This window comes from Grus americana, chromosome 4 (genome assembly GCF_028858705.1).
Source record: "Grus americana isolate bGruAme1 chromosome 4, bGruAme1.mat, whole genome shotgun sequence".
In the NCBI taxonomy this organism is placed as follows: domain Eukaryota; kingdom Metazoa; phylum Chordata; class Aves; order Gruiformes; family Gruidae; genus Grus; species Grus americana.
Genome location: NC_072855.1, coordinates 2,144,433 through 2,171,879, shown reverse-complemented (window position 1 = coordinate 2,171,879; position 27,447 = coordinate 2,144,433). Strand labels below are relative to the sequence as shown.

General features: G+C 43.1%; 1 protein-coding gene across 10 annotated transcripts in view; it reads right to left on the bottom strand.

Moving 5' to 3' along the window:
• Positions 1-7,038: 7,038 nt before the first annotated feature.
• Positions 7,039-27,447, bottom strand: part of ALMS1 (ALMS1 centrosome and basal body associated protein) — a 78,423-nt gene continuing 58,014 nt past the window's right edge. For 4 of the 10 annotated variants that reach the window (XM_054824244.1, XM_054824247.1, XM_054824246.1 and 1 more), the window contains 8 exons: positions 25,919-27,114; positions 22,392-22,506; positions 20,915-21,169; positions 18,983-19,227; positions 17,704-17,887; positions 17,425-17,488; positions 13,678-13,777; positions 7,039-7,518 (listed from right to left, as the gene is read on the bottom strand). In XM_054824244.1, coding sequence (XP_054680219.1) covers positions 7,474-7,518; positions 13,678-13,777; positions 17,425-17,488; positions 17,704-17,887; positions 18,983-19,227; positions 20,915-21,169; positions 22,392-22,506; positions 25,919-27,114 — 2,204 coding nt within the window. In that variant the 3' untranslated portion in view covers positions 7,039-7,473. Of the gene's footprint in view, positions 7,519-13,677; positions 13,778-17,424; positions 17,489-17,703; positions 17,888-18,982; positions 20,021-20,914; positions 21,170-22,391; positions 22,507-25,918; positions 27,115-27,447 lie in introns of those variants that run through there. The other 6 variants (XM_054824245.1, XM_054824248.1, XM_054824251.1 and 3 more) reach the window with 6 other exon arrangements.

The following is a 27,447-nucleotide window of genomic DNA, read 5'->3' as shown; positions in this document are numbered from 1 at the left end:
CCATTCACTCGCCCCGGCCGGCCCCGCTCGCCCGCGGCCGGAGCCCCCTTTCCCAGGCGCCCGGCTGGATCCTGGGCTGGGCGGCGGGAGGGAGGGAGGGGGACGGCATTGTTCGCCTTTATTTATTGCTGTGTTTCTTGGCCCAGCCGGGCCGCTTAATGAAAACCAGACCGGAGGAGAAGGCTGCTCCCAGGCTCCCCCCGCCGGGGCATCCCGGCCGGCAGCAGCCGAGTCCCCCCCCCCCCGCTCGCCCCCCGGGAAGAGATGCAGGGGGGTACGGAGAGGCTGCCTGCACAGGGAGGGCAGGGGAAAAGGCAATCAAATAACCCCATCCATCCCACGAGGCAGAGACACTTCTGCAACCCTCCATACACTCCCCTGTCGTTATTAATATTTTTTTTTTTCCTAACAGGAGAGGGGTGCCGGGGGTGGCACAGCTCACCGCCCCGCACAGCAGCCACGGGGGGCTGCTCGTTTTCCTTCCTGCACACACACCCCCCATCCTGTCCCTGCTCTGCTTCAGCACTTTTGGGTCCTTCTCTTGGGTCGCCTAACTCTCCTCTTAAGTTCAGGGCAAGGATTCATCACTAGTTATTGAAGTCCTAATAGTAATATTGATTAATGCTTGTAATTAAAGCTTTGCAAATGATTTTACTCTAAAAATGGGGACAGCCGAAGTGCTCTAGAGCTCTGTGGGCACGCCTGCCCAAGGTGACATTTCGGGAGAGGGACAGGGGACTTCTCTCAGGTTTCCCAGCACAAAGGACAAATCGAAACGGCACGGCCCTGGCAGTGGCATGGTCGGAGCCCTCCTGGCACTCAAACACATGTTGAGGTCCAGTTAACAGGGCCCTCAGATGCAACCAGCAGATGCAAACATCCGCACACTGTTAGCCAGTCTTCCCCAGCTCAGCAGCACCTTCAGGGCCTCATCAGCCTCAGACACAGTGTTTCTCAGGTGGGTTAACACCATTTAGCAACACCTCACTTACCACAAGCTCTCCCAAGCATCTTCCACCCTTTCTGGGTCAAGCTCTGCAGAGCACCAGGAAGGACTCGGTTAAGTTTGAAGATGGTGTCCTGCTAAAGCTCACCACAGAAGGGCTGTGCAGGTCCCATCACCTCCCCCTGCAAAAAACAGTGCCACTGCAAAGAGTGAACCTGGGCAAGTGTGGTGAGAAATGGAGGGCATTGCCCTCAGATCCAGAAGCTCAGCAGAGCAGCCATAAATCAGCAGTCTGGCACACAACTAGGAGAGGTTCAAACACATGTCAGGGCTTTCAGCCATCAGGAAACCATCAGCAGCAAGGCCCAGAGGGACAAGGCTGCGCAGAGCTGCAGAGCACCGGGAACGTCTTTCCAAGAAAGGGCAGCGGGTGGCCAGGACTGCCAGAGGGGTGAGCCAGAGGCTGGGATACAGCAGGCACCATAAGCCAGAGGAAACCCTGGGCAGCAGACAGGCCCCAGTCTTCCCCCAGCAGCCGTCACCCCAGCATGGTTTCACCATTACTACACATTACGTGACTTTTTTCCTAATTCCTCTGCTTTCTCAGCCAGTGCAAACTACTCAAAAGTAGCACAGTCTTGGGGGTAGGTGAAGGCAGAAGGCACTCTGCTTCCCACCGGCGCAGGGAACCTGAGCGTAATGGTTGGCCGTGAAGAAGTACGTGGCCCTACGCGGGGCTGGGGATCGCAACGGCTGGTGGTTATCCAGAGCAACTCATAAAAGGCCTTTTTGTGCAAAGGAACAGGCGTTCTTCCCCTGTCTACAGCCTCAATCACTTGATATCTCTGCTGACAAAAGCCTACAGAGGCTGTGGCACCCAACCGTGGTCTGCAGCTGGGTCACGCAGCCTGGCAGCTGAGCCCGAGATCGGGGATTTCTGCGGCCCGGTGTAAGCCAAGAGCAGCACGTGTGAAGCAGGGGCGGGGGATCACTCATAACCGTGGAATTAAAGACAGGAGGAGCCCCTTGGTATCTATTTTCAGTGTGCTCCTCTCCTCCCAGGCGCTGGTTCTTCATAGGCATGAAGAAGACAACCAGCACACAGAGTCAGACAAGCACAGCAGATGTGCTGAGGAAGATTCTGGGCACCCACACTTTGGGTCTTTCACCACTGCACTGGCAGCAGACAGCCTTAGCCTGCTATAGGTCCTTCTGCAAAGGACAAGGACAGTCGTAACGTAGTAAAACAGCTCTATGCCATTCATAAAAACCCAACAGACAAAAAAAAAAAGTCTCCTTAGACCCAGTTTCACATAATCTCCCATTAAAATGACCGTTTGGTCTGCACGCAATGCCACAGAAACTCAACTCCTTGCACGCAGGTGTTCAGGAGGCCATGGAGCGTAGCTGGCACACCACCTTCTCCAGATCCAGCAGGCGAGTCTCAGGGTCCAGGAGACTTACTCTTCTCCAGGGGAAGGCCAGGGCTGGCTACTCAGCAGATGACTCGAGGAGACTTGGCAGAGGCCAGCAGCCAGCCTGCTACGGCAGAGCAATTCACAGGATGTACCGAATCCAACTCGGGTAGAGGAGCCAACACAACTTTGGGAAAATGAGCTGGAGTCTCTCCTTTCTTTTGCATCACCAAGAAAAGTTTGAAGTAGCTTCTGATAAAGCTAGAGACAGGGCTGCAGCACATAAGTACATGAATAACATCAGATTGTATTAAAAAAACCACCAAACCAAAAACAACCTTGTCCCCTATGAAGACTTTTTGCAACTGTCCTCATCACCGTGGAATTTGAGTGCCTTCCAGAAGTGTATTAATCAACATGGTTTTCATTTGTCATGCAGAGGTCATTCACCCTCCCGCAGGGTCTAATTTGGCCTGAAGAATTCAGTTTATCTACTGATGTAGGGAGAAAAATATTAATAAAAAGTTTGACTTTCAAACCTTGCTTGTGTGAAAGAATCGTGTCCTTTCCATTTACAGCAGTTCAGCTGAATTCCTTCCCCGAGCCTACGACGAGCATGTCCAATGACTTCATGTTACGCTTTTAAGCTTTACAGAAGTACAGCCACCCAGCTGGCCGACTAATAAATACAGCACAAAGGAAGCAATATATTAAGATCTTCTTTACTGAATTAAAGTTTGACCTGGACTAATGAGCAGCCAGGCAGGAAGTATTTTCTTCATTAGGGTATTGTTTCAGGAAAAGTGAATTATAAACCAGGATGCTCTCATGGACAAGGGGAAGCGATTAGCTTACCTGCTTTTGCACGGGGCAAATCTCCTTCTTCAGTTTCTTCCTCTTCAAAGTCATCCAGTTGCATTCTCCTACAGGCACAACCATTATCAAATTCACCACCAACAAAGGCAGACCTCAGAAGTCCTTCAGGAAAGCTGTCCTCCAGGAGTCAACCACTCTGGTCCAGGCCATATCTGGACAGATGTACAGATATGCGACTATATTCTGCAGGGAACTTCCTTTTCCAAGCACTTCAACTATTTTTTTTTTTTTTTGCATCATCCTTGCAATTGGTTTCCATGGCAATCTTTCCAGTTACCAGTGATGAGAGAATGTGTCCCAAACAGCATCCGCTAAAGCTCCTCAGGCATTCCTCCATGGCTGCCTGATGCGACAGACCTCTAACTTGACACTGGTTCTCCATAGAAAGGCCTCCAAGAACATCCACCAAGAACCAAAGGACTTACCATGTTACTATAAAAGGTCCATCAGGATGGAATACAAAAGGTAGGACCTGGGAGTCCCGGTGGACAACATGAGCCAGCAGTGTGCCCTCATGGCCAAGGCGGCCACTGGTATCCTGGGGGTGCGTTAAGAAGAGCGTGGCCAGCAGGTCGAGGGAGGTTCTCCTCTCCCTCTGCTCTGCCCTGGTGAGGCCACATCTGGAATATTGTGTCCAGTTCTGGGCTCCCCAGTTCAAGAAAGACAGGGAACTACTGGAGAGAATCCAGCCGAGGGCTACGAGGATGATGAGGGGACTGGAGCATCTCTCGTATGAGGAAAGGCTGAGAGAGCTGGGTCTGTTTAGCCTGGAGAAGAGAAGACTGAGAGGGGAACTGATCAATGCTTACAAATATCTAAAGGGTGGATGTCAAGAGGATGGGGCCAGACTCTTCTCAGTGGTGTCCAGTGACAGGACAAGGGACAATGGGCACAAACTGGAACACAGGAAGTTCCATCTCAATGTGAGGAAAAACTTCTTCACTGTGAGGGTGACAGAGCACTGGGACAGGCTGCCCAGAGAGGTTGTGGAGTCTCCTTCTCTGGAGAGATTCAAAACCCACCTGGATGCAATCTTGTGCAACCTGCTTTAGCAGGAGGGTTGGACTAGATGATCTCCAGAGGTCCTTTCCAACCCCTACCAATCTGTGAATCTGTGAACTAGTGGAAATGATCATGAAAGAGGAAATGGAAGTTGTTTCTAAAGGGCAACGAGCCTCTTATTTTAAAATAAGGAACATTTCAAAGCATAACGTGGCTTTTTTACACCCCTTTTCTCTGCTGTTGCCTTGCCTTGTCCACCTCACCTGCACATCCATCATGCCCACTTCAAGCTCACTTTGTAGATATTACATCTACAGGCAATCCAAAGCCAAAGACCAGTCATTGTATTTACTTGATGATGAACAAACGAACAATGTTCGAAGGTGCTTTCAGTTTCTAGCGACAACTCAACAGACAACCGTGCTGCCCTTCCCCTTCCCAGTTTTTGCAACAGCAGCTACAACAGCCAGCCTTTCAGTGAGACTCAAACGTGCATTTGGCACCTACACAATAATCATGGTGAGGGGTGGGCATGGCAAATGCTGATCAAAGAACATTTCTGATTAACCAAGAACAAAAGCCTGCTCCTGTAGGGTTAAAAAAACCCCCGAGACTAGTTCTGCCTCCTTTAAACTTACAAAGATTTGTACAATTTACCCTAAAAGTCTTTTTGTAGCAGTGGATTAAGAAGAGATGACTCCACTCCGGAATCAACTCAAGACAAGCACAATTTCCTGAGTTTTTGGAAAGTAGTTTCGCGCGTTGGAACCAATGACTCCAAATGTCAACAATCCCCTTCCATAGAACTATAAACACTGGATGCCTTGCACCAAGCAGGAGCTTTATCTGACCTGATGACAACAAGGAATGTAGTGGAATGGGTATGAGTCAGCTTCACTAGCATCCCTCATGATGAAATCAAGAGGAGGACGGATGATAACGCTGTTAGAGTGCAGGACTGAGGAGGAAACCTGGCTCCTTTCAACCTGGCCACGCAGGGACCTAATTTTCAGAAGTTCTGAGAAGTTGCAGCTCCTCCCAATTTCATCTGAAATTGCAGGTGCTCGCTCCTCTGGGGAGAAATGTCAAACAATCTCGCACTGTTTGCTTTATGGTATTTCAGAAAGCAGAGTGTAAACTCTTTGTGCAGCCCAAGACCAGCCTAAAACATCCAAGCACAATCTTCAGATCACACATTCTGATATACTAAAACATGCCTGAGCGGAAAATTCTTAACAGAAGCAAACACTTCTCCCTTAGCAAAGGAGAAACACTACAGTATTATTATCAAATGAGGAATTACAGCTACTTGTTGCTAAATCTCTCAAGCTGCAAATCTAACAACTCACAGAATGACAGCAACTGTTAGATAACTTTGGTAGTCAGTGAGCATTTTTAAGCAAGGTAAAACATTTTAAAAGCATATTTAAGAAGCTAACTGGCTTTAAATGAGCACTCAGCGAGGCAAGATCTTGTCAGGACTCCAACACAACTGAATTTCTTGTCGCAAGGCAAAAGTCTATTCATATGTATATCAGAGAATCACAAGGCGAATCTCAGTACCAGCAAGTTTTAGCACCTTCTGCTTCAGCAACACACAGAGCTGCTTTCTAGCCCCAGAAGAGCAAAAGCAAAGCAGCAACTTGCATCCAAATTCATCCCAAGGACAAGACAGCAGAAGGAGCAAATAGGTAAAACCGGATTTTGAAAAGTGGAAAGGTGTAAAGAGGTAAAAAGGTCTGAGCTGATTTATTGCAGCCATGTGATACTGTATTATGTTTAACTTGCACTTTTAACTTCAGATTTCTGAGACCAGACATGGCCTTCAGACATACTAGATCATGGTTTTGTGGTGACTGGGGTTTTTTGCATGCTATTCTGATAAGAAGAGTACATCCAGATAAATTATAAATCTTACACCCAGATTTATTCTCACACTTAACTCCAGTGTAGGATATAACAGCCGCTTTAACGGCATGTGATACCACCAGCACAGGACACTGTTTGAAGAATCTTTGTCTCGTGTAATTTAGTGTAGTTCTACTGACCTTCAAGGGAATCACATTATTTCCCATCATTTGAAGATTTGATTCGCTACATGCCAGTGTGAATTCCAGGGGTAACTGGCAGAGCAGGACCGTAGCCACTGCTGGACGGCTTAGCCAAGGGGCGAAATGAGAAGTTCTGTTAAATTCTTAGTGAACACAACAGATCAAAATCTCCAGGTTGTGACTCACTCTCTGCAGAATCGGATGTACCGTTACAGCTGTTCCTTGAACTAAATTGCTACGAACATCTTAAGCACAGAAAATACAAAACCGCTGTTTGCACCCACGTAGTTTTCCTTAGATGTCTTTTCCTGTTTATACATCATATGAAGTCTAGCAAATGAAACAGAGACTTCAGGCTTCTATCACCAAGAATCACAATCTTTACATGCCATCGTGATGCTAGTTAAGTGTACAACCAAGTAGCCTGTCAGCATGCAAGCATCTAACGAAGTGAAGGGGACTCTCCTGGGCAAGGCTTAAAAATTCCCAACATGATAAAAAAATTGCTCTGATTAGACTCTCCTGGTTGATACAGAAAGATAGCAAACCAAGCGAAAGGTCAGTGAAGTCATGACTCCTCCACTCTTTCACTGCTAATAACGCCCAGTTTAAACAGCCCTTACAGTTACCTTGTACGTCAAGCTCAGTGTTGGGTACACTAAGAGGTGACTGCGGCCAGATTTCTTTAGATGATGTCCATACTGATGGCGAAGATACATTTCATGATTGCTGCAATAGTTACTATAAACTGATCTGATGTTATTTATTTAAGGGTTTTTTTGCAGTACAAAATATTACAAGTAAGATTTCTACATTGAGATAGGAAATTAAAAAATTTTAAAAAATCATTGCTAAAAACAATTTAAAAATAAATATATATAAAACTGCCATTCCAACCAGGTAGTTATAAATATATTATGAACTAAGTACTTCCAAACTATGTTTACTTTGAATGTCCCTAACACCAATACAAAATCCAGCCATTTATTTAAAAACCTGTCATTCATATCAAATCATTGATTCTTAAATACTGCAAATTATATTAGTACAAAAATTACACAAGTGAATACCACCAAATATACACTGCACAAGTATTTACTGCAGTATCTTTTTCACGTTACAATCTCCTTTATGCTGCAAGTTACTAAGCACAATACACCTTCATTTGAACAGGAGATCTTTATCAGTTCCAAGGAACCTTCCTCCCTAAGACACGGTTGGTGATTTTCTGAAAGATAAAAACAAAGTGCAAGAGATAAGTAGTATTCCTCTAAAAATTAAAAACACTAAACATGAAGACAGTGGAAGACACAGACAGTGTTCGCTACAATAAAAAACTAGATAAATTAGGACTCTGCTACAGTGGGAGAGATGAGCCATGACTGAAGGGGAAGAAGTGAAAGTCTCTACAATCTTCAGCAGCCTGAAGCAGGTGAAAAGGTAATGTTATTTGCAAACTCTTCCAAAAATAATGTGGGGAGGGATCATGCAAAATAACTGGTAATAGATTTTAAAGAAACAAACACAGAATACTCTGTTTGAAGAGTCACGGCCTCATGCAGTTAAACTGTGGAGCCCTGCCCTGCAGTGCTGTGAACACCAGACTTCACAAAACAAGTGGACAAATTCATGAAAAACCCCCATCAAACCCCACCAATCTGAAGATGGTTCAAAGTCCCTCAGACATAAATCACACCAGACTGTTAGAGCATCTTCGCAGTACTGCTAATGCTGGCTCTGTTATGGTATTCTTTCCCAGGCACCTGCTAGCGTGACCCCTTCTTATGGCAATAAGCAATCCAGATAATGAAACGCCACATCATTCTGCTAGCTCAGCCGGCAGATCACTGACATTTTTAAGCACGGAATAAATATTATGTGGCTTTATAGATGTGTATGATAAAGTAAGAGCTTTGAGTAACTCATATATTACTAACAGCAGTGTGAATGATACAGCCATTACCTGATGAGACCTTTTGCATCACACAGATGAATGCAACATGCAGCTCAGCTTTTTATACACACACATACAGAGTACGCAGTGTACGCGTATACAGTATGTACACATGGTATATATAGTGTATATACCAGTACAGAATAGACTCTGCGTCCATACATACATATAAAAAGCAGCAAAGCTGCTGACATGAATGTCAGCACAGAATCTGTCCCCACCACTTCAGGAAACCTCAGAAGGGCTCAAAATGCCTCACACCACAAAACCTTTGAACAGCCCTTACAGCTCAGCGGCACCTTTGCAATCTAATAGGCAAACCCAGCTAGCAATGAGATGCTATCTTCCATCTTCGCTCCACTTCCAAGTGACTACGAAAAAACCCAAACAACCCATGTTGCTGATAGGAGGAAAAAATGTAGCCAAGGGGATGAAAAAAACATTTAAAAAAACACTTACTGTAAAGCAGCAAGCAAAGTGCATTTCAGTTTCACACCTCTGGAAGTTAGTGCTTCTTCTGTTGGGGTAGTGACACCTTGTGGCCCCTGTCTTGCATAGGCTCTAAAGGACACGTCCCATCATAAATAAAATAGTGTGTAGTGTTCCTGAATGCTAATATATTTTTTCTTTTTTAAGGGGTAGAGGGAAGTATATAAATTAGTAACTTTGCTGTCCCCTTTATGGAGGTTTCTCCCATGCTCCCTATTTAGAAAAATTACAAACTCACTAGATCTAATGGAAAAGCCTCAGTAATGGAACAAATTTGTATCTGATAAACTCATAAAATTCATTTTCACTTCACCGGGGTTGAAAGAGTTCTGATTTATGCTGCCATCAGATCAGAAACGTGTCTCGACTCTACAGCTTCAAAATTAAAGGGCACGCACCATTCCCTTATCTAACTAATATAATTTTATGCTCCATTTGAAATTAAAAGTACAAAAACAAGGAGATCCTGGGACAGAACACCAGCCCAGACCCACATGCGTCCTGCGATAAAAATAACTTTGCTATCTTAATTTTTCAAATTGTTAAATACTTATCTTTATTAAGAATGCCTGTGCAACCCTCAGTCGCTTTCTAGCACAGGAATTTTGATAAGTTTCCAGTTACGTATGAGCCCATACTGGTTCCTCCTGAAGATCCCATCCTCACTCAGTGCTAACAAAACTGTTATTTCATTCTCTCTTCACCTCCCACTGCAGCACATAAATGCCTTAAAACAAGGACTGACAGCCCTTACTCCTCAGGTGTCCTGTATGAGTATTTTCACTTGTACTTTACAAAAGGTAAGCAAATTTTGTTCATATATATTCACTAATTTGGTGCCTTATTTTGAGCCAAATAAACTCAGTTTCATCTCATCCTTCAACCTGGACACTAAGATCGTTATCCTTGGTTCCCTACAGCTAATGACGATAGAGACACTGCCTCCAGAGAGCAGTATGTCCCACACAGTAGCTGTCGTTGCTCACACTGGAAACACAATTTTGTTTGTTTTCTCCTCTCAACACATTTCTAAGAAACTGGTGTTCATTTTTCTTCTGAAGCATCGGCCCATAAATCACATCAATATGCAGTTAACATACCTTTAAATTCCAGTGTGAGGACACTTCAGCAAACAACACTTGTCCATGTCCATACAGATCAGAGTGTGTGTACATGTTTAATTCATTGCTTCCTCTCCCAAATTTTAATCACCCCTAACCTGTGAGCCCTCAACGCCCCGTAGAAATGGCATGCACACTGTACTGCTAGACAATCCCCTCCCCAGAGCCAGCTGAACTGCTGTTAGCGAGGTGTATGCCTCGTTTTACGTGTCTACTCCTTTGGTATCAGTGACAGAAACAGAAGCAACCAGTGTCCCAGTGCCATAATACATCGTGGTTGAGATGTAATAAACTTGGGATATAAGTATTAACATGCACACAGCAGAAAGTCAGCCAAGAAAATACGAGCGTGAGCCTCAGACACTCCTGAACAGGATGCCTCCAGCACACACTTTCACCTGCAGTTTAACCTACACTGCGGAGTGGCTGTGGGCATGAGTACATCCTTTCCCCATCAAGATGTCCAGTGCTAGCCCGTCAAAATCCAGAGTGAAGGATAGGGAAGTGTTATTAGACACAGGTCACGCCACCAAGCACTGACCTGGGAGTCAGAGAATGAGTACTGTGCCCGGCGCCACCATTGCCCCAGACACAAACTTGAGTAGGGCACTTGAGTCTCTCTGCCTCCCTCTCCTTTCCCAAGCTTTCTCTGGACATATGCCAAACTATCTTGGAAGGAACTGTCCCCTGCTAGGTTTGTATAAGGCACAACAGGACTCCTCTAGGTGACTGCGATCAAAATAAGAGTCAGATTCCAGAGTACTGATCTGCTGTTCTACATCCAACATCTGACATCAAGCTGTGTGGTGCGGTTGACACACTGGAGGGAAGGGATGCCATCCAGAGGGATCTGGACAGGCTGAGAGGTGGGCCTGCAGTTCAACAAGGTCAAGTGCAAGGTCCTGCACATGTGTTGGGGCAATCCCAAGCACAACTACAGGCTGGGCAGAGAATGGATTGAGAGCAGCCCTGAGGAGAGGGACTTGGGGGTGTTGGGGGATGAGAAGCTCAACATGACCCAACAATGTGCACTTGCAGCCCAACCGTGTCCTGGGCTGCGTGTCCAGCAGCGTGACCAGCAGGTCAAGGGAGGGGATTCTGCCCCTCTGCTCCGCTCTGGGGAGACCCCCCTGCAGTACTGTGTCCAGCTCTGGGGTCCCCAGCACAAGAAGGACATGGAGCTGTTGGAGCGAGTCCAGAGGAGGCCACGAAGCTGATTGGAGGGCTGGAGCACCTCTGCTATGGAGACAGGCTGAGAGAGTTGGGGGTGTTCAGCCTGGAGAAGAGAAGGCTGCGGGGAGACCTTAGAGCCCCTTCCAGTCCCTAAAGGGGCTACAGGAAAGCTGGAGAGGGACTGTTTATCAGGGAGAGTAGTGATAGGACAAGGGGTAATGGGTTTAAACTAAAAGAGGGTAGATTTAGATGAGATCTGAGGCAGAAATTCTTCCCTGTGAGGGTGCTGAGGCCCTGGCCCAGGGTGCCCAGAGAAGCTGTGGCTGCCCCTGGCTCCCTGGCAGTGTTCAAGGCCAGGTTGGATGGGGCTTTGGGCAACCTGGGCTAGTGGAGGGTGTCCCTGCCCATGGCAGGGAAGTTGGAACTAGATGGGCTTTGAGGTCCCTTCCCACCCAATCCAGTCTGTGATTCTATAATCAGCAGTTCACAAACTTGTCACTAGGAGAGATACAGTGCTAGAGATCATTCAATGATACAACTCTGGACTACATATGGTTTTTGCCTAGCTTTTGTACCAGCCATTTTCTTCTCCTAATAGTCTGTGTCATCTTTGGAGTCATTCCACAAAATCTGTGGTTCTTTTTTTCATGCACAATCGGATCCACTTAGAAACTGATGCCCTCAGCAACACATTAACCAAATTCTAAACAAGCTATTCACTGTATACAGCGCCTCTCTACAGCTATTCTGCATCATCAAGGAAGACAAAAAGATTACAATATTTACTGCAATGAATCATCATCCCTCTTCCAATCAAAACCACACTCATATACAAAACTTCTGAGCCGATTCCCTCTCTGCTTCCAGCTGACGATGCTACTTCAAGTCAATGACTGCCAGCATTCATTAACTCCTAAGACCTTACTGTACCGGCATCAGAGATTCTTAGACTGGTGGAAAGAATATGTCCTGAATATGCCCTGCAAAAGCATAGCATCAAATTCCGGTAATTCTAGTCGTAAGTACCCACAATCAGATTAGGAAGGTATTCTGGATAATACATTGTGTTACAAGCCCTGACTTTTAAAATCCAATTACTGCTGTTCCCAACACATAACCAACCCTATTATTCCAGCTCTGGAAGGACAACTCAGCCAGGAAAGAGTTGCAATGCTAAAACTAAAGTGTAACCTTAAGATCCAGAGGGGGAGAAAAAATCAGTTTTAATTTTTGTCCTTAAATCACTGAGGCTTACAATGCAGTTTATTGCCTGCTGCCACAGTTCTCCAGAAGGGCACGTTTTATGGTCCATGGGTTAGTTAAAGAGCGAGAAGGGAAGTCAGGTAGTTAGGGTGTTTGTATTGCAATCTGTTGTTTCTCATCTTTTTAGTTCTTATTAAGTCTTAAGAGAAAGCTTAAGCATATGGATGCCTAGAACAGCTCAAGAAGTGATACACTGGTCAATTTTGGAGATGCACTTCTCAGCGGGGACAAATGGACCTCCTCAGTTTTATCAGGACATTTATCACATCACTGTGTATACATTGATACTGCTTTTTACGCAGAAATACTAGATAATTAGGTGTGTGCACATGAGAGGGCACAGGGACAGAATACTCTCTTCCTTGTTACTTATCATGCTTAACCCAGGCGAGTCTCTAGCACAGGGTTCTTCAATCTTTCTATCATTAATTAAACCGGTGCTTTGTGTCTGTCTGATAAGCACAGGTTCCACAACTTGGACAACCTGGAGGAAGAGCATTAGCAGCAGTTGTTAGCTGGGATAAGCAGCTCCCTGCAGGGATTCTCACTGCTTCATGGCAGAATGTGACAGGATTCAACGGATTCCTAGAGTAACCCAGCAAAATAGGCCACACTGTTTCCTTCTCCTGCTCACCAAAATCCTGGAGTCCTCACTCCACCTTTGCTCTGCTGCTGGTTGTGTGGTAAGACCCCAGCACTGAAACTGTTCTTGAACTGCTGGAGAAGTGTTTGTGGTTCAGTTAGTCACGCTCGTGCTTAGGGACACTGGTTTATTCCACAGCTTGCCAGACAGAGAAGATCCTAGGCTGATCAGTGTCAGTGCGGTAAGACCACACTATCAGCTGAACAAACACTTAATGGTGAAATCCACAGCCCTTAAATTAACAAATTACCGCCAGGACTGCAAATTCTCCACTGGGGAAACATTAAGAACGATGACTCCAGGCTTGTTAACCATAGTTGCAAAGTTAGTTGTGAATTGTGTAAGCAAAATCCATCTACAGCAAGGGTACACGAGAGCAAAACCAGCAGCCTTGAGAGCCTGTCCATGGAATACCTTCTTTAAATACACTCCACAATCCCTCTGTTCTGCCCTCAAGACTGCGCAAGACCTTTTTTGTAGGCTTTAATTGGGACCATACTTCCTTGTCATTTTTTCATACACCATGTATATGTACTGGAAGGATTTCAGGTTAGGTAGGAAACATGTTCCATGTTTTCCTAAGCTTGACTGCTTTGACCCTGATTGAATGCTAATATAACCACCTAGAAGTTGCAAAATAATACCACAGAATTAACATTCAGTAAATATTACTATAATGCTTGTGACCTCAAGAAAAAAAAATTTCTAAATGTTCCAGTATAAATACTCGACCCAAACACCCACCGTTTTGTAAAGTTGTGCTTTCAGGCGGTATGAGTTGTATTCCATTTTTCTCTTCTCTTCCTCTCGCTTCTTCTGCACCTCTGGCAGCTGCTCATAGATCCTTAAGTGCAAATACAAAAAGTCAAAAATAGTGACTTGGAAGGAACTTACTGATATTTAAAAAAAAAAAAAAATCCTCTGTTTTATCTTCGCATTCTGTAAAAGGCTACTGGCCAACCACATCAGAGAAAAAATTATTTGGGTGTTTACTAGCGTCACACAGGGAAAATGTGGAACACATAGCAGTTGTGATACCGGAAATTCCCACAGCCCATAATGCCGTGCCCTTACAAGCAGCATCCTCCTAAAAGCAATATTTATAACATTAAAATGACCATACAGCTGATATGATTACCCAGCTGCGAAAGGTGTCTTTTAGAGACTGTTTGATTCTCATGTCATTATAATATCTTTGCACAATTACTGTCGGCACTTCAAATATTTTTAAACACATCTATGTTCAACTCCTAGTATCCAAAATAATTGAACATTTGAACATTGCAAAACAATACAGCCCACCAGCCAGCAGGGGCATGTTTGACAGTTGTCTTGGTACTAATTCCAGCAGGAAAATAAGGAATACTTCAGACCGGCAAGAGAAGTGAGGGAAGCAAACATGTGTCAGTTTGCACCCATTTGCTATTTAGTCAGTACAAGTTAGGTGTCACTTCTGTGTTTCAAAGGAGAGAAGGACGAGAAGTTAGCTGGAAAACAAATAGGAAGCTGTATGATAATGCAAAACTAAGTCGGCAGAATCAAGAAAGCAAAGATCAGATCCAAACCTCAATCCGTACTGAATCAGTATCTCCTGTCCAATTCACCAACATCAGCTAGGGAGAGCCATACGCATTTGGAGCTCCTACAGTCCCCCACACAAATGTGTTTACCAGTCCATCAGACTTCACAGTGGAATTGATGGGCAAATACACATCCAACACCAAAAAAAAAAAAGGGGGGGGGGAGGGGAGGGGAAAGAGCAACTGCATTCCTAGTGACCTTCCTGGCTGTGCATCCCTATTTTCCTACTCTGTCTGCAGGTGCTCTTAGAAGGTCATCTTTTCTAAAACGTCACTACCCACATTACCGCTACAGAAAAGAGGAAATAAATCACATTTTTATGTTTATTTTACTCCTCTTACACTTTGCTGGAAGGCAGCGGAGGGTGCTAGGTCTATGCATCTGTTACTGGATGGGGGAGGGATACTGCCAAGATTTGTGGTTTTGCTTTACTACCATCTCACCATTACAGAATCAGAGAATGGTTTGGGTTGGAAGGGACCTTAAAGATCATTCTCTAAAGGCTTCCACCATTCTAGGGCTCCCCACAACCATCACAAATCATCCCACCACAAAGACGTTTAGAACAAGAAGTGGGCAATGCAGAACTGTAGATAAATTAATTGAAAATTGTTTTCATTACCTCTAGTTAATTTGCCATGAGAATTCCATTTATATCCTCACAGAGAAAAAGAAGAAGCTTCTGCATTCATTATAGGTGTGGATTTCAAAAGAATGGTACAGAATAAATTACTTCTCAGCTCCAACTGAGAGCTGAAGCATGAAAGCAGCAAGAACAAAAAAAAAAGTCACCAAGTGTGACTGCCTGAAGCAATCTCCGTACAAGTCCTGCTGACTTCGGTGATTACACGAGTTCAGATACATCGATGTCACAGTCCAAGTGACCCAAACCCGAATCCTTCTACTTCAGCTAAAACACATGGAGATGCATTCCTTGGGGAACTGACATATTTACCGTATTACCACTTCTGCCACCTCTCCATTAATGCCCTAAAAATACTCTGAAATGCAAAAGGCTATAGACATAAAACATTCTTTTTGGACTCTCCCAGCATATATATCAAGGGGTCTATTTTATATATTGCATAATCCAGTAGGTATTTTGTGGAATCACAATGTGACTTAGGCTGGAAAGGACCTCTGGAGGTCACCTAGTCTAACCTCCGGCTTGAAGCAGGGCTAACGTCAAGGCTAGATCAGGTTGTTCAGGCCTCATCCCATCAACTTGTGAACTGTTTCCAAGGATGGAGACTCGACCACCCCTATGGGCCCTGCCCCAGCACGTCACCACCCTCTCCAGGAAAAACAGATTTCCCCGTCTCCAGTTAAAATTTCTCCTTACTGCCACACATCACCACCACTGCTTGTCCTCTCTCTGGGCACCTCCAAGAAGAGACTTCCTCTGCCTTCTCCAAATCCCTCGTCTGGCAGGGAAGCACCACTGCCAGGTCCTCACCTTCAGCCTCCTCCTCCCCAGGCCAGACAAACCCAGCCTCTGCAGGTTCTCCTCATGCACCATCTGCTCCAGCCCCCTGACTGTCTTGGTGGCCTCCACCAGACTCAGGCCACTTTGTTGACCTCTCTCTTGTCCAGAACAGGAGACAGGATCCAGCTGTGGCCCCACAAGTGCCAAGCAGAGGGAATATCCACTTCCCTCCACCTATGCGAAATACAGCATGTAGCTGGCCTTCATCCCTGCAAGAGCATACTGCCAACTCATCTTCAACGTGCTGTCCATCAGCTGTCAGGCCCCCAAGGCCCTTTCCAGAAGGGGCACTCCACAGGCAGTCTGTCCTCAGACACTGCCAAGGTGGGTGTCCTTGGGGGACGGTTCTGTCCCACGGATAAGACTTGAGATTTGTCACTGAACTTCACGAGATTCCTCTTGGCCCCTTCCTCCAGCCTGCAGAGATCTCTACAAACTGCAGACCTACTCTCCAGCATACTGACTGGTCCTCCCAGTTTGGTGTTACCAGCAAACCTGTCAAGGTGCACTCCATCCCATTGCTACTACCGATGAAGATGCTGTGAAACAGTCCTGGCCTACAGCATCGTCCCTTTCACACAGCACAAACCCTTCCCTTCATGTAGCACGTACATTCCAAAACTTCAGTGCAACAAAGCACTTACATATACGCTGAAATCCCAACTACTTAAAACATCCCTTGCCTCAGAATATACTCTTGACCTTTGTTTTGTTTTGAATCTAAATAACTTACAGTATCATTGTATTTTTATGGAACTTTTCAAGGTATCAGACAACTTCATGAGTCTCTAATTTACTTTTTAGTATTTATGCTGTTTCTCAACTGGTACTCTTCCAAACCACCTCCTCTTGTCCCCGCTACCATTTCAGAATCTAGCTGCAGCGAACGCCATTTTTTATTATACCTTCACACGCTCTCTCTATAGCGTAGGTATTCCAAATGTTTAATACATTGTTAGCGTGTTGTGCATTTTATATATTAATTACTTGAGTGAAAAATAAGGCAAATCCACCGTAAGATGGTTTTCTTCAAGGGTAAAAGCCTCCGTATTCCTTTGAGGGTAGTTATTTCTTACATAAAGCTACTTTCATTTGGTGAAATGGGCTCAATTCCTGCACCAATGATCTAGTTTGTTAATGTTTGAAACCACACAGACAGTCTAGCAGCCCACACCCTACGTTTCCTCTCCTTTTGGGGTCCAGCATTGCAAAATTTGCTGTAGTGCTCGGATGGCAGGTCCTGCAGCAGAATACTCAGGTTTAGTTAGAGAAATCCTCTTCCTCTGATGTGTCTACATCTTGTGCTAAAAAAGCTGAGTTACCCGCAACAGCCAATTCTTTGACTGCCGATACAATTCATCCATCTTTCCTACCCATTTACTCAGATCACCTACCTACCTGAAACAAAGTTTTATTAACCTTACCGTTTGGATCTTTGAACCATTTCACTCTTCGGGATTGTTCTTCTCTTTTCTCTCATCAGAAAACCTAAATGGAAAATTTTGAGAAAAAGAACAGTGAACAAGTCTACTTCTCACAAAGAATACTACTGCAGCAATATGACTACTTTATAAATTATGGATTCTTATAGACAATATTGTTAAATAATTGTAATACTTTTATTGAAAATACACACACCCTTAAGTATAATATGGAAATTCATTAATTCCTATAGAACATAAAGAGCAGAACCATGAAGGTACCTCTGTCAGACAGAATGTGACTTGCGTTCCTGTAGCCCTTCCTTTTCTCCGGAGGATTAAATAGCTCTTCTCGTTCAGACTGCAGTACACTCTGTATCCTCCTTTCCTCCATTACAAGCTTCAGATGCTTCACACGTTCTCCAGAGCGGGAGATGAAATCAGGGCGATGCACTGCAAGAGCCTCCTAAGATGGGATGACACAAAACAAAGTCTGAAGTGGCCAGACTGTCTCCCTACAGCTGGAAGGGAATAATCAAAACATCTAACAGCATTACGAAAGCATGGAAAAAAAAATCCCATCAAAGTAGTATTTGGTATAACACAAAATCTTGTATCCTTAATGCTGGGGAGATCCTCAGAGATCCTTAACAAACTATTTGTCAAGAATCAGAAAACTAACTGGCCAGAAAGAAAAAAAAATTGCTAAAAAAATTAGCAAAAGGGACACAAACCTTTCCTCAAAACAGCACAGCAACTTTAACAAAGTTGAGCCCACGGGATAGGTGATTCTGTAACTTATTACAGTCTCCCTTGCTATAAAATCAGTGGGCACATCAACATCAGCAATTCATTTTGGATCAGAAGGGGAATTTTGAAAGCCATCTCCTGATACCTCTGCTTGCCACGCTTCAATTTCCAGCACAGGGCAGTCTCTGAACACGTGAGCAAATGCAAGTGAACTTAAAGAAACTTCCAAAGCGCACCTAAATTAGCACTTCCTAATTTAGATTTCACTTGCTGCGGATGAGCTTTTTCAAAAATATTTCTGTACACTACATCTGTATTTTTCCACAGATACTGAGTGATCACACCTGATCTAAAGTGTATACTGTATATGCATGCGTATGTATATATAGGTACATACACTGTTTATTCTGTATGAATTAGAGCCTATTTTAATCACATACTACATACATCTCTCAAAATTATTTCTGCATGGAAGCAAGTAGGACTTGACACTACTTCAGCTACAATCCCTCTAGTTCCTGAAGCCAAATGATTTAAGCCCTAAAATATTAGGTCAATTCAAATATATTACCATATTGTGGAAAGTCAGATAACTGAAACCAAACAGGGCTGACACATTCCTTGGTTTTCTTGGATGGTTTTTGATTTTTAAGCAGGAGTAGTCTGTAACATGTTGGCTTCTACTGATTATAAAGGTGAAATAACAAAAACAACAAATAAAAAAGGAACGAACTGTGTTTCCACAAGATTCAGCACTACTCCTGAAATCCTGCTGAGATCCCAGCAGCCTGATAGTACAGCACGCCTTTACCTGTAGCGTAAGCTTCACAAACGGCCGGGAGGCCCTGTTCTCAGCATCTCTTTCTGGAACTGCTGGCTGAATCACGGTGCTGCGCTGCTGCTCCTGACAGTTCTTCTCTCGGAGAGGCTCTCTCCAGGGCTTTGTGCTGGTCAATGGTTCAAACCAAGAAGGACCGGGACCAGTAAAGACATTGGAATGGTTTTCTTTTCTGGATTCAGATTTCAAGTCTTCTGCTTGGACAAACCATGAAAGCCCTGTTAAAAGACCACGGAAGAGAGTAAAAATTTGTAGACAACACATGCGCCTATTTCCCATCCCCATCTATGGTCCTTTATGGTTGTGGTGGTTTGGGCTGGGATGGAGTTAATTTTCTTCACAGTAGCTGGTATGGGGCTGTGTTTTGGATTTGTGCTGGAAACAGTGCTGGTAACACAGGGGTGTTTTCGTTCCTGCTGAGCAGCGCTCACACAGAGCCAAGGGCTGTTCTGCTCCTCACACCACCCCACCAGCGAGTGGGCTGGGGGTGCACAAGGAGTTGGGAGGGCACACGGCCGGGACCAAAGCGATATTCCATACCATATGGCGTCATGCTCAGCAATAAAACTAGGGGGAAGGAGGAGGAAGGGAGGGACGTTCGGAGCGATGGCGTTTGTCTTCCCAAGTCACCATTACGTGTGATGAAGCCCTGCTTTCCTGGGGATGGCCGAACACCTGCCTGCCATGGGAAGTGGGGAATGAATTCCTTGGTTTGCTTTGCTTGTGCACAGCTTTTGCTTTACCTATTAAACTGTCTTTATCTCAACCCAGGAGTTTTCTGTCTTTTACCCTTCTTATTCTCTCCTCCATCCCGCCGCAGGGGAGTGAGTGGGTGGCTGGGTGGTGCTGAGCTGCCAGCTGGGGTTAAACCACGACAATGCCCAAAGTCGAAGCTAAACTCAATCAGTGGCCTAACATGGTGGTAAATACTCACTTTGGTTTAATAACAGTGGGACTCTGTATCAGAATTCCTTTGCCAAGTGTCAGAAAACCAGCAATTCTTTATTAACACTTTTGAAAAAGCACAAAATGGCTTAGTTTGCAAGTTTCTCTCTTATAGAAAGAATAGTTATTTATCAGTAATTACAAATTTTTAAGAAGCCTCTGTGCTGTCTTAAGCCCTACGGCTTTTTATAGATATTTTTGAAGATCAAAAGCTTTACATCTTCCAAATGTTAAATGTGTATACAAGAATTAGATTACTCACAATTTACATACATAATGTGATTTGAATACATCAGCTTGTACTGTGAGCAGATATTCTAAATTAAACTGGTATGAGAGAGATTTGTCACTACAACAACAACGATGACTAAGGAAAACATTTTTAAACATTTAATCATGACATTGTGAAGATGGATGGGAAATTTAAAAAAAAAAAGAAAAAAAAAAAAAGAAAGAGTCAGGAGGCTACACCATCAGTCCAAAAATGCAACTCTAGCTAAGAGAGGGAGATGAGTCTAGTTCTTCTGGTACCACAATCTTCCCACAAGTACTCCTGAAAAAAATACTTGTTCTTTGAAGCCTCAGTACATGAAACAGTGAGTACAACTTCCAGTGACTCAGAGTTTAACAGAACATTTTATACCTTGAAAAATCAAAATTAAGTATCTACATGATTCCCATCCCATTCATCTTTCCTTGCCTTATTCATTGCTTCCTATTTACTACCTTTACTGGCTAGGTTGCATCTAACAGCTTGATTGAAAATGCCATCATAACAGAGCACTAGAGAGCTCACTTGACCCAGTGGTTTTGTTTAAAATTCTTTGATTAAAAACAGAATAAAAACTGACTGTACTAGTGACAGACTATTCTACGACCTAGCTAATCCTACTCATGTATTTTGCTGGTTGCTGTTGAGATGTACAGCTTTGCTGTACAGAAAGCGTATTTTGGACTGACCTTGTGGTAAATGCACTCTGCTCCTTTTCATCCTTTTCTCCATGAAAAAACTGCCTGGCTGTCCCTTCTGCTTACCCTTGCTTCCTGCTGCCTGATGATCTGTGACCATACCATCTGACTCTCCAAAAATACCACCAACACAATGCCAGGGTTCCCGTGGTCGTTGATTTGGCTGGCTAGATCTTGGAGTAGGAAAAGTCACACCAACATCTCGAGTGTTTTTCTTAGTTGCACTGTTCACAATCTCCAAGTCTCCTGTAGTTGAAAATGAAGCAGTAACATCTTATTCCAGAGCAGCTGGAACTACTTTAACATCAGCACGTGTGACATGCATAGTTCAGGGGGCGACCCTCAATTTTTACTTCGAACCTGAAGAACCACATTCTTTATCCCACCTTCAAAAGGCAAAATCTTTTATATTCCCACTTTCAATTCAAGGAGAGTTTATAGTGACTCGGGATTGTTACTATACGATAATCTGAGTAAAATTAAATTAAAACCAAACATCCCAAGCAAAACAAGCATATACATATATATTTATATATATGCTGAGTTGATTCTCTGTTGATTCTCTGAAGACTCAATTCCAAATATGCTGCTGAAAGACACAATGGCAGGTCAACATACAGCTCTACATTTTGGAAAATGGAACTGCAGATTTTTCTGGACCTGTTACTTTATCCAGTGCATCCTATCCAAAACTATGTTTTAACTATAGAAGACTGGGTTGCTCACAGCACTACAAATATTTAACAGAAACACCACCACAAATATTTAGCAGAAACATATGAAGTGGAAGGTGTCAACTAACATTCAAAAAGTCATAACACAATCTCGAAAACAAGCCATGAAAATACTTTTCTGATTCAATCCACTTGCACATAAAAAAAAGCAGTAATAAATAAATAATTGATATGTCTGATGAATAAAACAAAGCCACTACTCAATCCGATGATGGGAACTTGGCATGTAAATGAAAGCAATGAAGAAACTGATAATTGCCACCAGAAATACCCGAATGCAGAACTGCATCAGTCCAGGATCAGCTTATGTTTTAAATAGAATATAACATCCAAAATATTACCAAGAAGAATATGAAACACTGTAGTTGCCTTCTGAAATAGCATATGCCTACAAAATACGTTCTGTGAGTAACAGATGTCTTGTGGAGAAAACAATATATAAAAAAAATACAGTTAGTCGACCTTTACTATTAAAATGGATCAAAAGCTTAGGTTAGTAAAACCTACGAGTAAAAAAACTGGCTACTACTCAAGCAGACCAAGAAAGGCCATGCAATGGCTCATTTTAATTAGAACGTAACATCTCTCCTAAAAGCATTTGAAGTGAATTTGAAGAATGCTGTGCGTACATACCCATCACCAGAAACACGCAACAGACTTTGGAGAACGGTTTCCAAAGAGATGAAAGGCAGAAGCAAATACAGAAAAGACAAGTCTGGAATTCAACAACTCACCTGCTTGGATACCTTTGTTTAACATCCGTGTCTGTCGCTTGTTACTAAGAGCAGAGCTTGGTCCCCAAGAGCTGCTGCTTGCAGAAGCTGAATCCGATGAAAGGGAGATTGCATTCTAGAAAAAAAAAAAAAAAAGAAACCACATGCAAGAGAACAGAAATTCCTGAAATACTAACCAAAATGAACAGAAAGCAGATTTTAAAGAGCAAAAAAAGTTATAGTCATCACTTGACTTGTTGTACCTTGATTCTACCGTTATTTGGACATTTATCACAGACTGATCAGTGTCTCACTGCTACGCCACACAACAGTCAGCCTCGACTTTATCCTCATGCACCAGTGCACTTTCTACATCCCGTTCTAGCAAGAAGAGCGCACAGTTTCTGTGGGCAAGAGCCTGCCCTTGATCAGATTCTGTTCAGTGCTGGGCATTCTCCAAGTCGTGTGTCCAAAGTTCATGAGCCAATGTGGCCTGTCGAGGCAGCCTTATAGAACCCCTTTGCTGTGGCAAGATCATTTATTGGCTGTACTTTCATGAAAGACCGCAAAGTGTGAAATATTTCTGCTATGGAAAGAGGGAGAATAAACATCTAAGCTGAATCCTATATTCCTACCCTCTCAAACCAAAAGCCTTTCAAGGCTGCTGGGTTTGCTGGAGGGACAAACTGTCTTGAAAGATAAACACATTCCTTTGTAAATTCACATTGATCTCTAGTTCTGTACTATTGGCATGGAGGAGCAAAGTCCTTTCAAAACAGGGCAAGTTCTCTCACCCTGTGATGCTCATTACGCAAAGTTCTCCAGGTGGAGAAAACTCAACTCAACAAAAACAAGAAAAAGGAGAGATGTGGTAAGATCACGGCTTAGGCAAAACGCTAGTTTCACATCTTCACCATTCACCCAAACAGAAGTTCCAGCTGCAGGGATGCAAGCAGCACCTTTGTTATAATAAATTTATATTTTATGACACATTATAACTTTACAGCCATTTGAAAAGGAATATACTCTGTAAGTGTAATGCATCTAGTCCACAAGCTTTTTGGTTATATAAAATACAGAGAAGGTTAGTGCTTTATTAACAGCAATTAACCGACAGTGCTTCCCCAGGCTTCAAATCCAACAGTGCAGCACAGACCAATCTCTGCAACTCCATTGAATTTAAACTTTAATTATGAAACAGATTTTTTTTTTTCCTTGATCATAGCAATTAGTATCCCATTAGTAACTCATAACGCTAGCCACGGTGGAAATGAACAGAGGCTTTTTTATTACTTTTTTATTGAACCTCTGCTATCACCCCTGCAATGCAAAACAATTTCAACATTGAAAGGAAGCAGTTTTTACTCTCATGCATACTGACAAGAACTGGTTTTTAGCTTCATAAAGCTATTTCAGCTCTACTAGAGTGCACTAGACAGATGTAGTAGATATGTATCTTCTTTCAGAGAATAGAAGCAAATTTGAATATGTGCTCAGCAAAAGGGAAGACAGTATAAAGTAAGGAAAAAAAATAAACTCAAGATAAGTCATTTACATGCACATGCATATCAGCCCGCAGAAATAAATATAAGCCACCATTCAATACTGAATATTGACATGAATATTCCTATTTGGACTAGAATACTCAGTGCAGTGCTTTCAAAGCCCTTCAGCAGTTGAATAGCGCAACCTTTAGCTTTGTACCTGCTACCAGATGGCAGCTTGAAGAGCGCTTCAGAAATAACAGAAACTGGAATAGATAAAAACCTTCTGGGATGGGTTCAGCATCTATAAATAAAAAAAGCTGTAACCAAGTTTTCTGGAAGCAGAGCTGACAATAGGCTCTCATAAAAAAATCTGAGCTACAAAACGCAGCACTTGCCTGAAAGATTCGTACAGCAGTCTCTCTAGGAGTAGGGCTCCTGCTATAAATAAATATCTGTCTCTGAACCACAGATATTTACAACTAAGAAAAATAAATAAATCTTGATTTCTCTTCTGCCAAGCATCACAGATATTACCAACATTTGGATTTTAAAATTAAGTTCACCATTTTGCCATCAATTTTCTTTCCTTATTTGAGGCGGGTCATGTGTCTCTATAAATATTTAAAAATGAACACTACATCAGCAGATAAAGGATACTACTTTCTAAAGCCATATGGGTTCAATGCAACATCAAGCACCTGGAACAGTGAACCTTTATCCTCATATAAGTATTATTGCGGTCTGTTATCTCATGAGTGATTTTAACAGGCAAAGGACTAGATGTTGGTTTTAAGGTCCAAACAGACATTGAAAGATTAGTCTTATGCACGGAATATAGAATAAAATCATCTCCTAAATACTATAACCATGAAAGAAATGTTGGATCCTAATTTCATGGTTAAATGGTCAGTGTTCTGATTAATGGTCCTAATGTTGCAAAGTTTATGATAATTTTTTTATCTTTAAATAAAATATTTTTAAAACCATTCATAGTCTCGAAAAAGACTATTTCTTCCCCAAACATGTATTCATTAGCTTACTTGACATACAGACCAAGTTTGAGTTGTTTCTAGTAAAAAAAAAAAAGCAAACCCTAACTCATTTCAATGAAATTTATTAGTAATGATAACACTACCACCTTCCTCTAGTAATATGAAAAAAAGAAATATTTCTCGCTTGTTCCTGTGCTTTTCAGCGTTAATGTATATTACAGAACACCAAAGCTCTGTAATTTCTTTCTATAATCACCAAATCCATGTCAAGGACCCCTTTCAGGAAATTAATTTTCATTTCTCTTCCAAAGGGCAATGGCCAAATTCAACTTAAGTAATCAGAAAGATTTTCTCCACTTTAAAACAGCTTGACTCCAGACTTTTCACCTAGAATCCTTAGGGCCCAGACTTGGTCTTCATACGTCTAAGCTGCCAAATACAGAAATTCAAGAAGCTTACAATCAACACTCAGCAAGACAAAATAATTCCAACATTTAAAGTAGAATCATAGAATCATAGAATGGTTTGAGTTGGAAGGGACCTCAAAGATCATCAAGTTCCAACCCCCCTGCTGCAGGCAGGGACACCCTCCACTAGACCACGTTCCCCAAAGCTTCATCCAACCTGGTCTTAAACACTTCCAGGGATGGGGCCTCCACAACCTCTCTGGGCAACCTGTTCCAGTAGACCAAGAGTAAGAAAATTCAAATAATAATTTACAATTTTTACGAAGTGCTATTTATTGCTGCCCAGAGATATTCAGGTAGCAATATGCAGTCAAAATTTACAAAAGACAAGACAAATAAAGAAAGAGAAAAAAGACAAATAAGAACAAAGGTAAAGAAAGCACAATTGATGTTTTAAGATATTTTGATCTCGCCTTTTTCCTGGAAAGGCATAGAGACTTGTTTGAGCTACTTAGATCAAAGACAGAAGCCTACCATATAAACAACACACTCTGAGAAATTTTAAATTATTCTCCAAATAACAAATTCTACTATGGTACAGCAGTTTAAGAGTTCCTATAAGGATCAGTTAAAATTGTCATTTGGTCTAACTGACCACATACCTGGATCTCTTTCCTTTTCCTGTGTCTTTCGGAAGCAACCTTTGGATATTCTACACCCGTTGCTTTGCCACTTCCCTTGTCCCACTTTCTAAAACGATTTTTCTGGTGGTTGATGGTACAATAAAGCTGGGAGAGTCTTGGTGACACCCACACTCTTTCATGCCCAAAAGCCCTAATCAGCCTGGCAGTGTCAATGGTGGAAATGGAACTGCTCACCTCAGTCTGAGTAGCAGTTTCCATCTCCGTTTGGGTCACAACATCTGATTCAGAGGTGGTGGAACTGATCGTGGTGCCATGACCTCTACTAAGCCTTGTCTCTGAAGAAGTGTCACTAGGAGTTTCCAAGTATGGCTGGTGCTCCAAAATTTTCTTCATGTGGCAGATAATTTTTTCTCCTGACCTATTTTTCCTGAGCTCAGCAAAACTGTTTTTATCATGGGTGGTATGCGGTCTTTCTTCAACATGTGTTGCATTAGACTCAAAGGTACTTTCAGACATACTCTTTTCTGGCAATCTTATTTTCTTCTGCTCTCTTCCCTTATTTTTTTTTTCAGAAACATTCTTTTCAGATTTTGTTGGTATTAGTGTATGCTTAATGGGATTCTGAAGGACCCTGGCCAATCGATCAAGGCGTTCAACAAGGGACAGCTCACCGTTACTCCTACAACCATGGTGCTGATGTCTCTTCTGGCACTCCAGAAACTTAATCCAGAGTTCATCTAAGCTACCACTGGAGTAGGTTCTCTGTCTCAGTGGCAGACCTTTGTCCACATTCTCATTAAGGCGGGTGGTTTGGCTACATGTATCAGGATAATATCTAGTTGCTTTTTGTTCTGCTTCTCTTCTGCCATGTTGAAGTAGGTCCTTCCCTGATGTTTCATTCCCCAAAGATATGCTGACATTTAGATCCTCGATCTTGCTGTTATCTGCTTCTGCAGTGAGTGGAAAGAATTCATTTTCACCATCTTTTTTATGATGAACAGAGAAAACACGTTGATGACTATGTGCTTTTTTCCAATTCTGCAGGACGGCCCTTGAGGAAGGTCTAGCATGTCCAATCCCAGAACTGTCTTCTGACAGCTCGCTGTTGGACAGGAAGTAGCTCTCACACCTGGGCATCGGATGGTGAAGGTAGAACTGTGCAGATTTGAAGACCGAATGAGTGGTTTTTACAGATTTCAAATGATCTGTGTGTTCTAGAAGAGAAGAAAACACTTTAAATTTTTGCTTCTTTACAGGGAAGTAAGTAGCAAACTGCACATCTTAGGGTGATTTTCATCCTAACATCTTCCAATCACTTCCAAGGATTAAAAGCGGGAATCACTGTACTCATTCCCGAAATGCAACAAACTTGGAAATGAAGCTTCAGCATTATTAAAAGTACATAGAATCCCAGACTGGTTTGGGTTGGAAGGGACCTCCCAGCCCATCTAGTCCCACCCCCTGCCATGGGCAGGGACACCCTCCACTAGCCCAGGTTGCCCAAAGCCCCATCCAACCTGGCCTTGAACACTGCCAGGGAGCCAGGG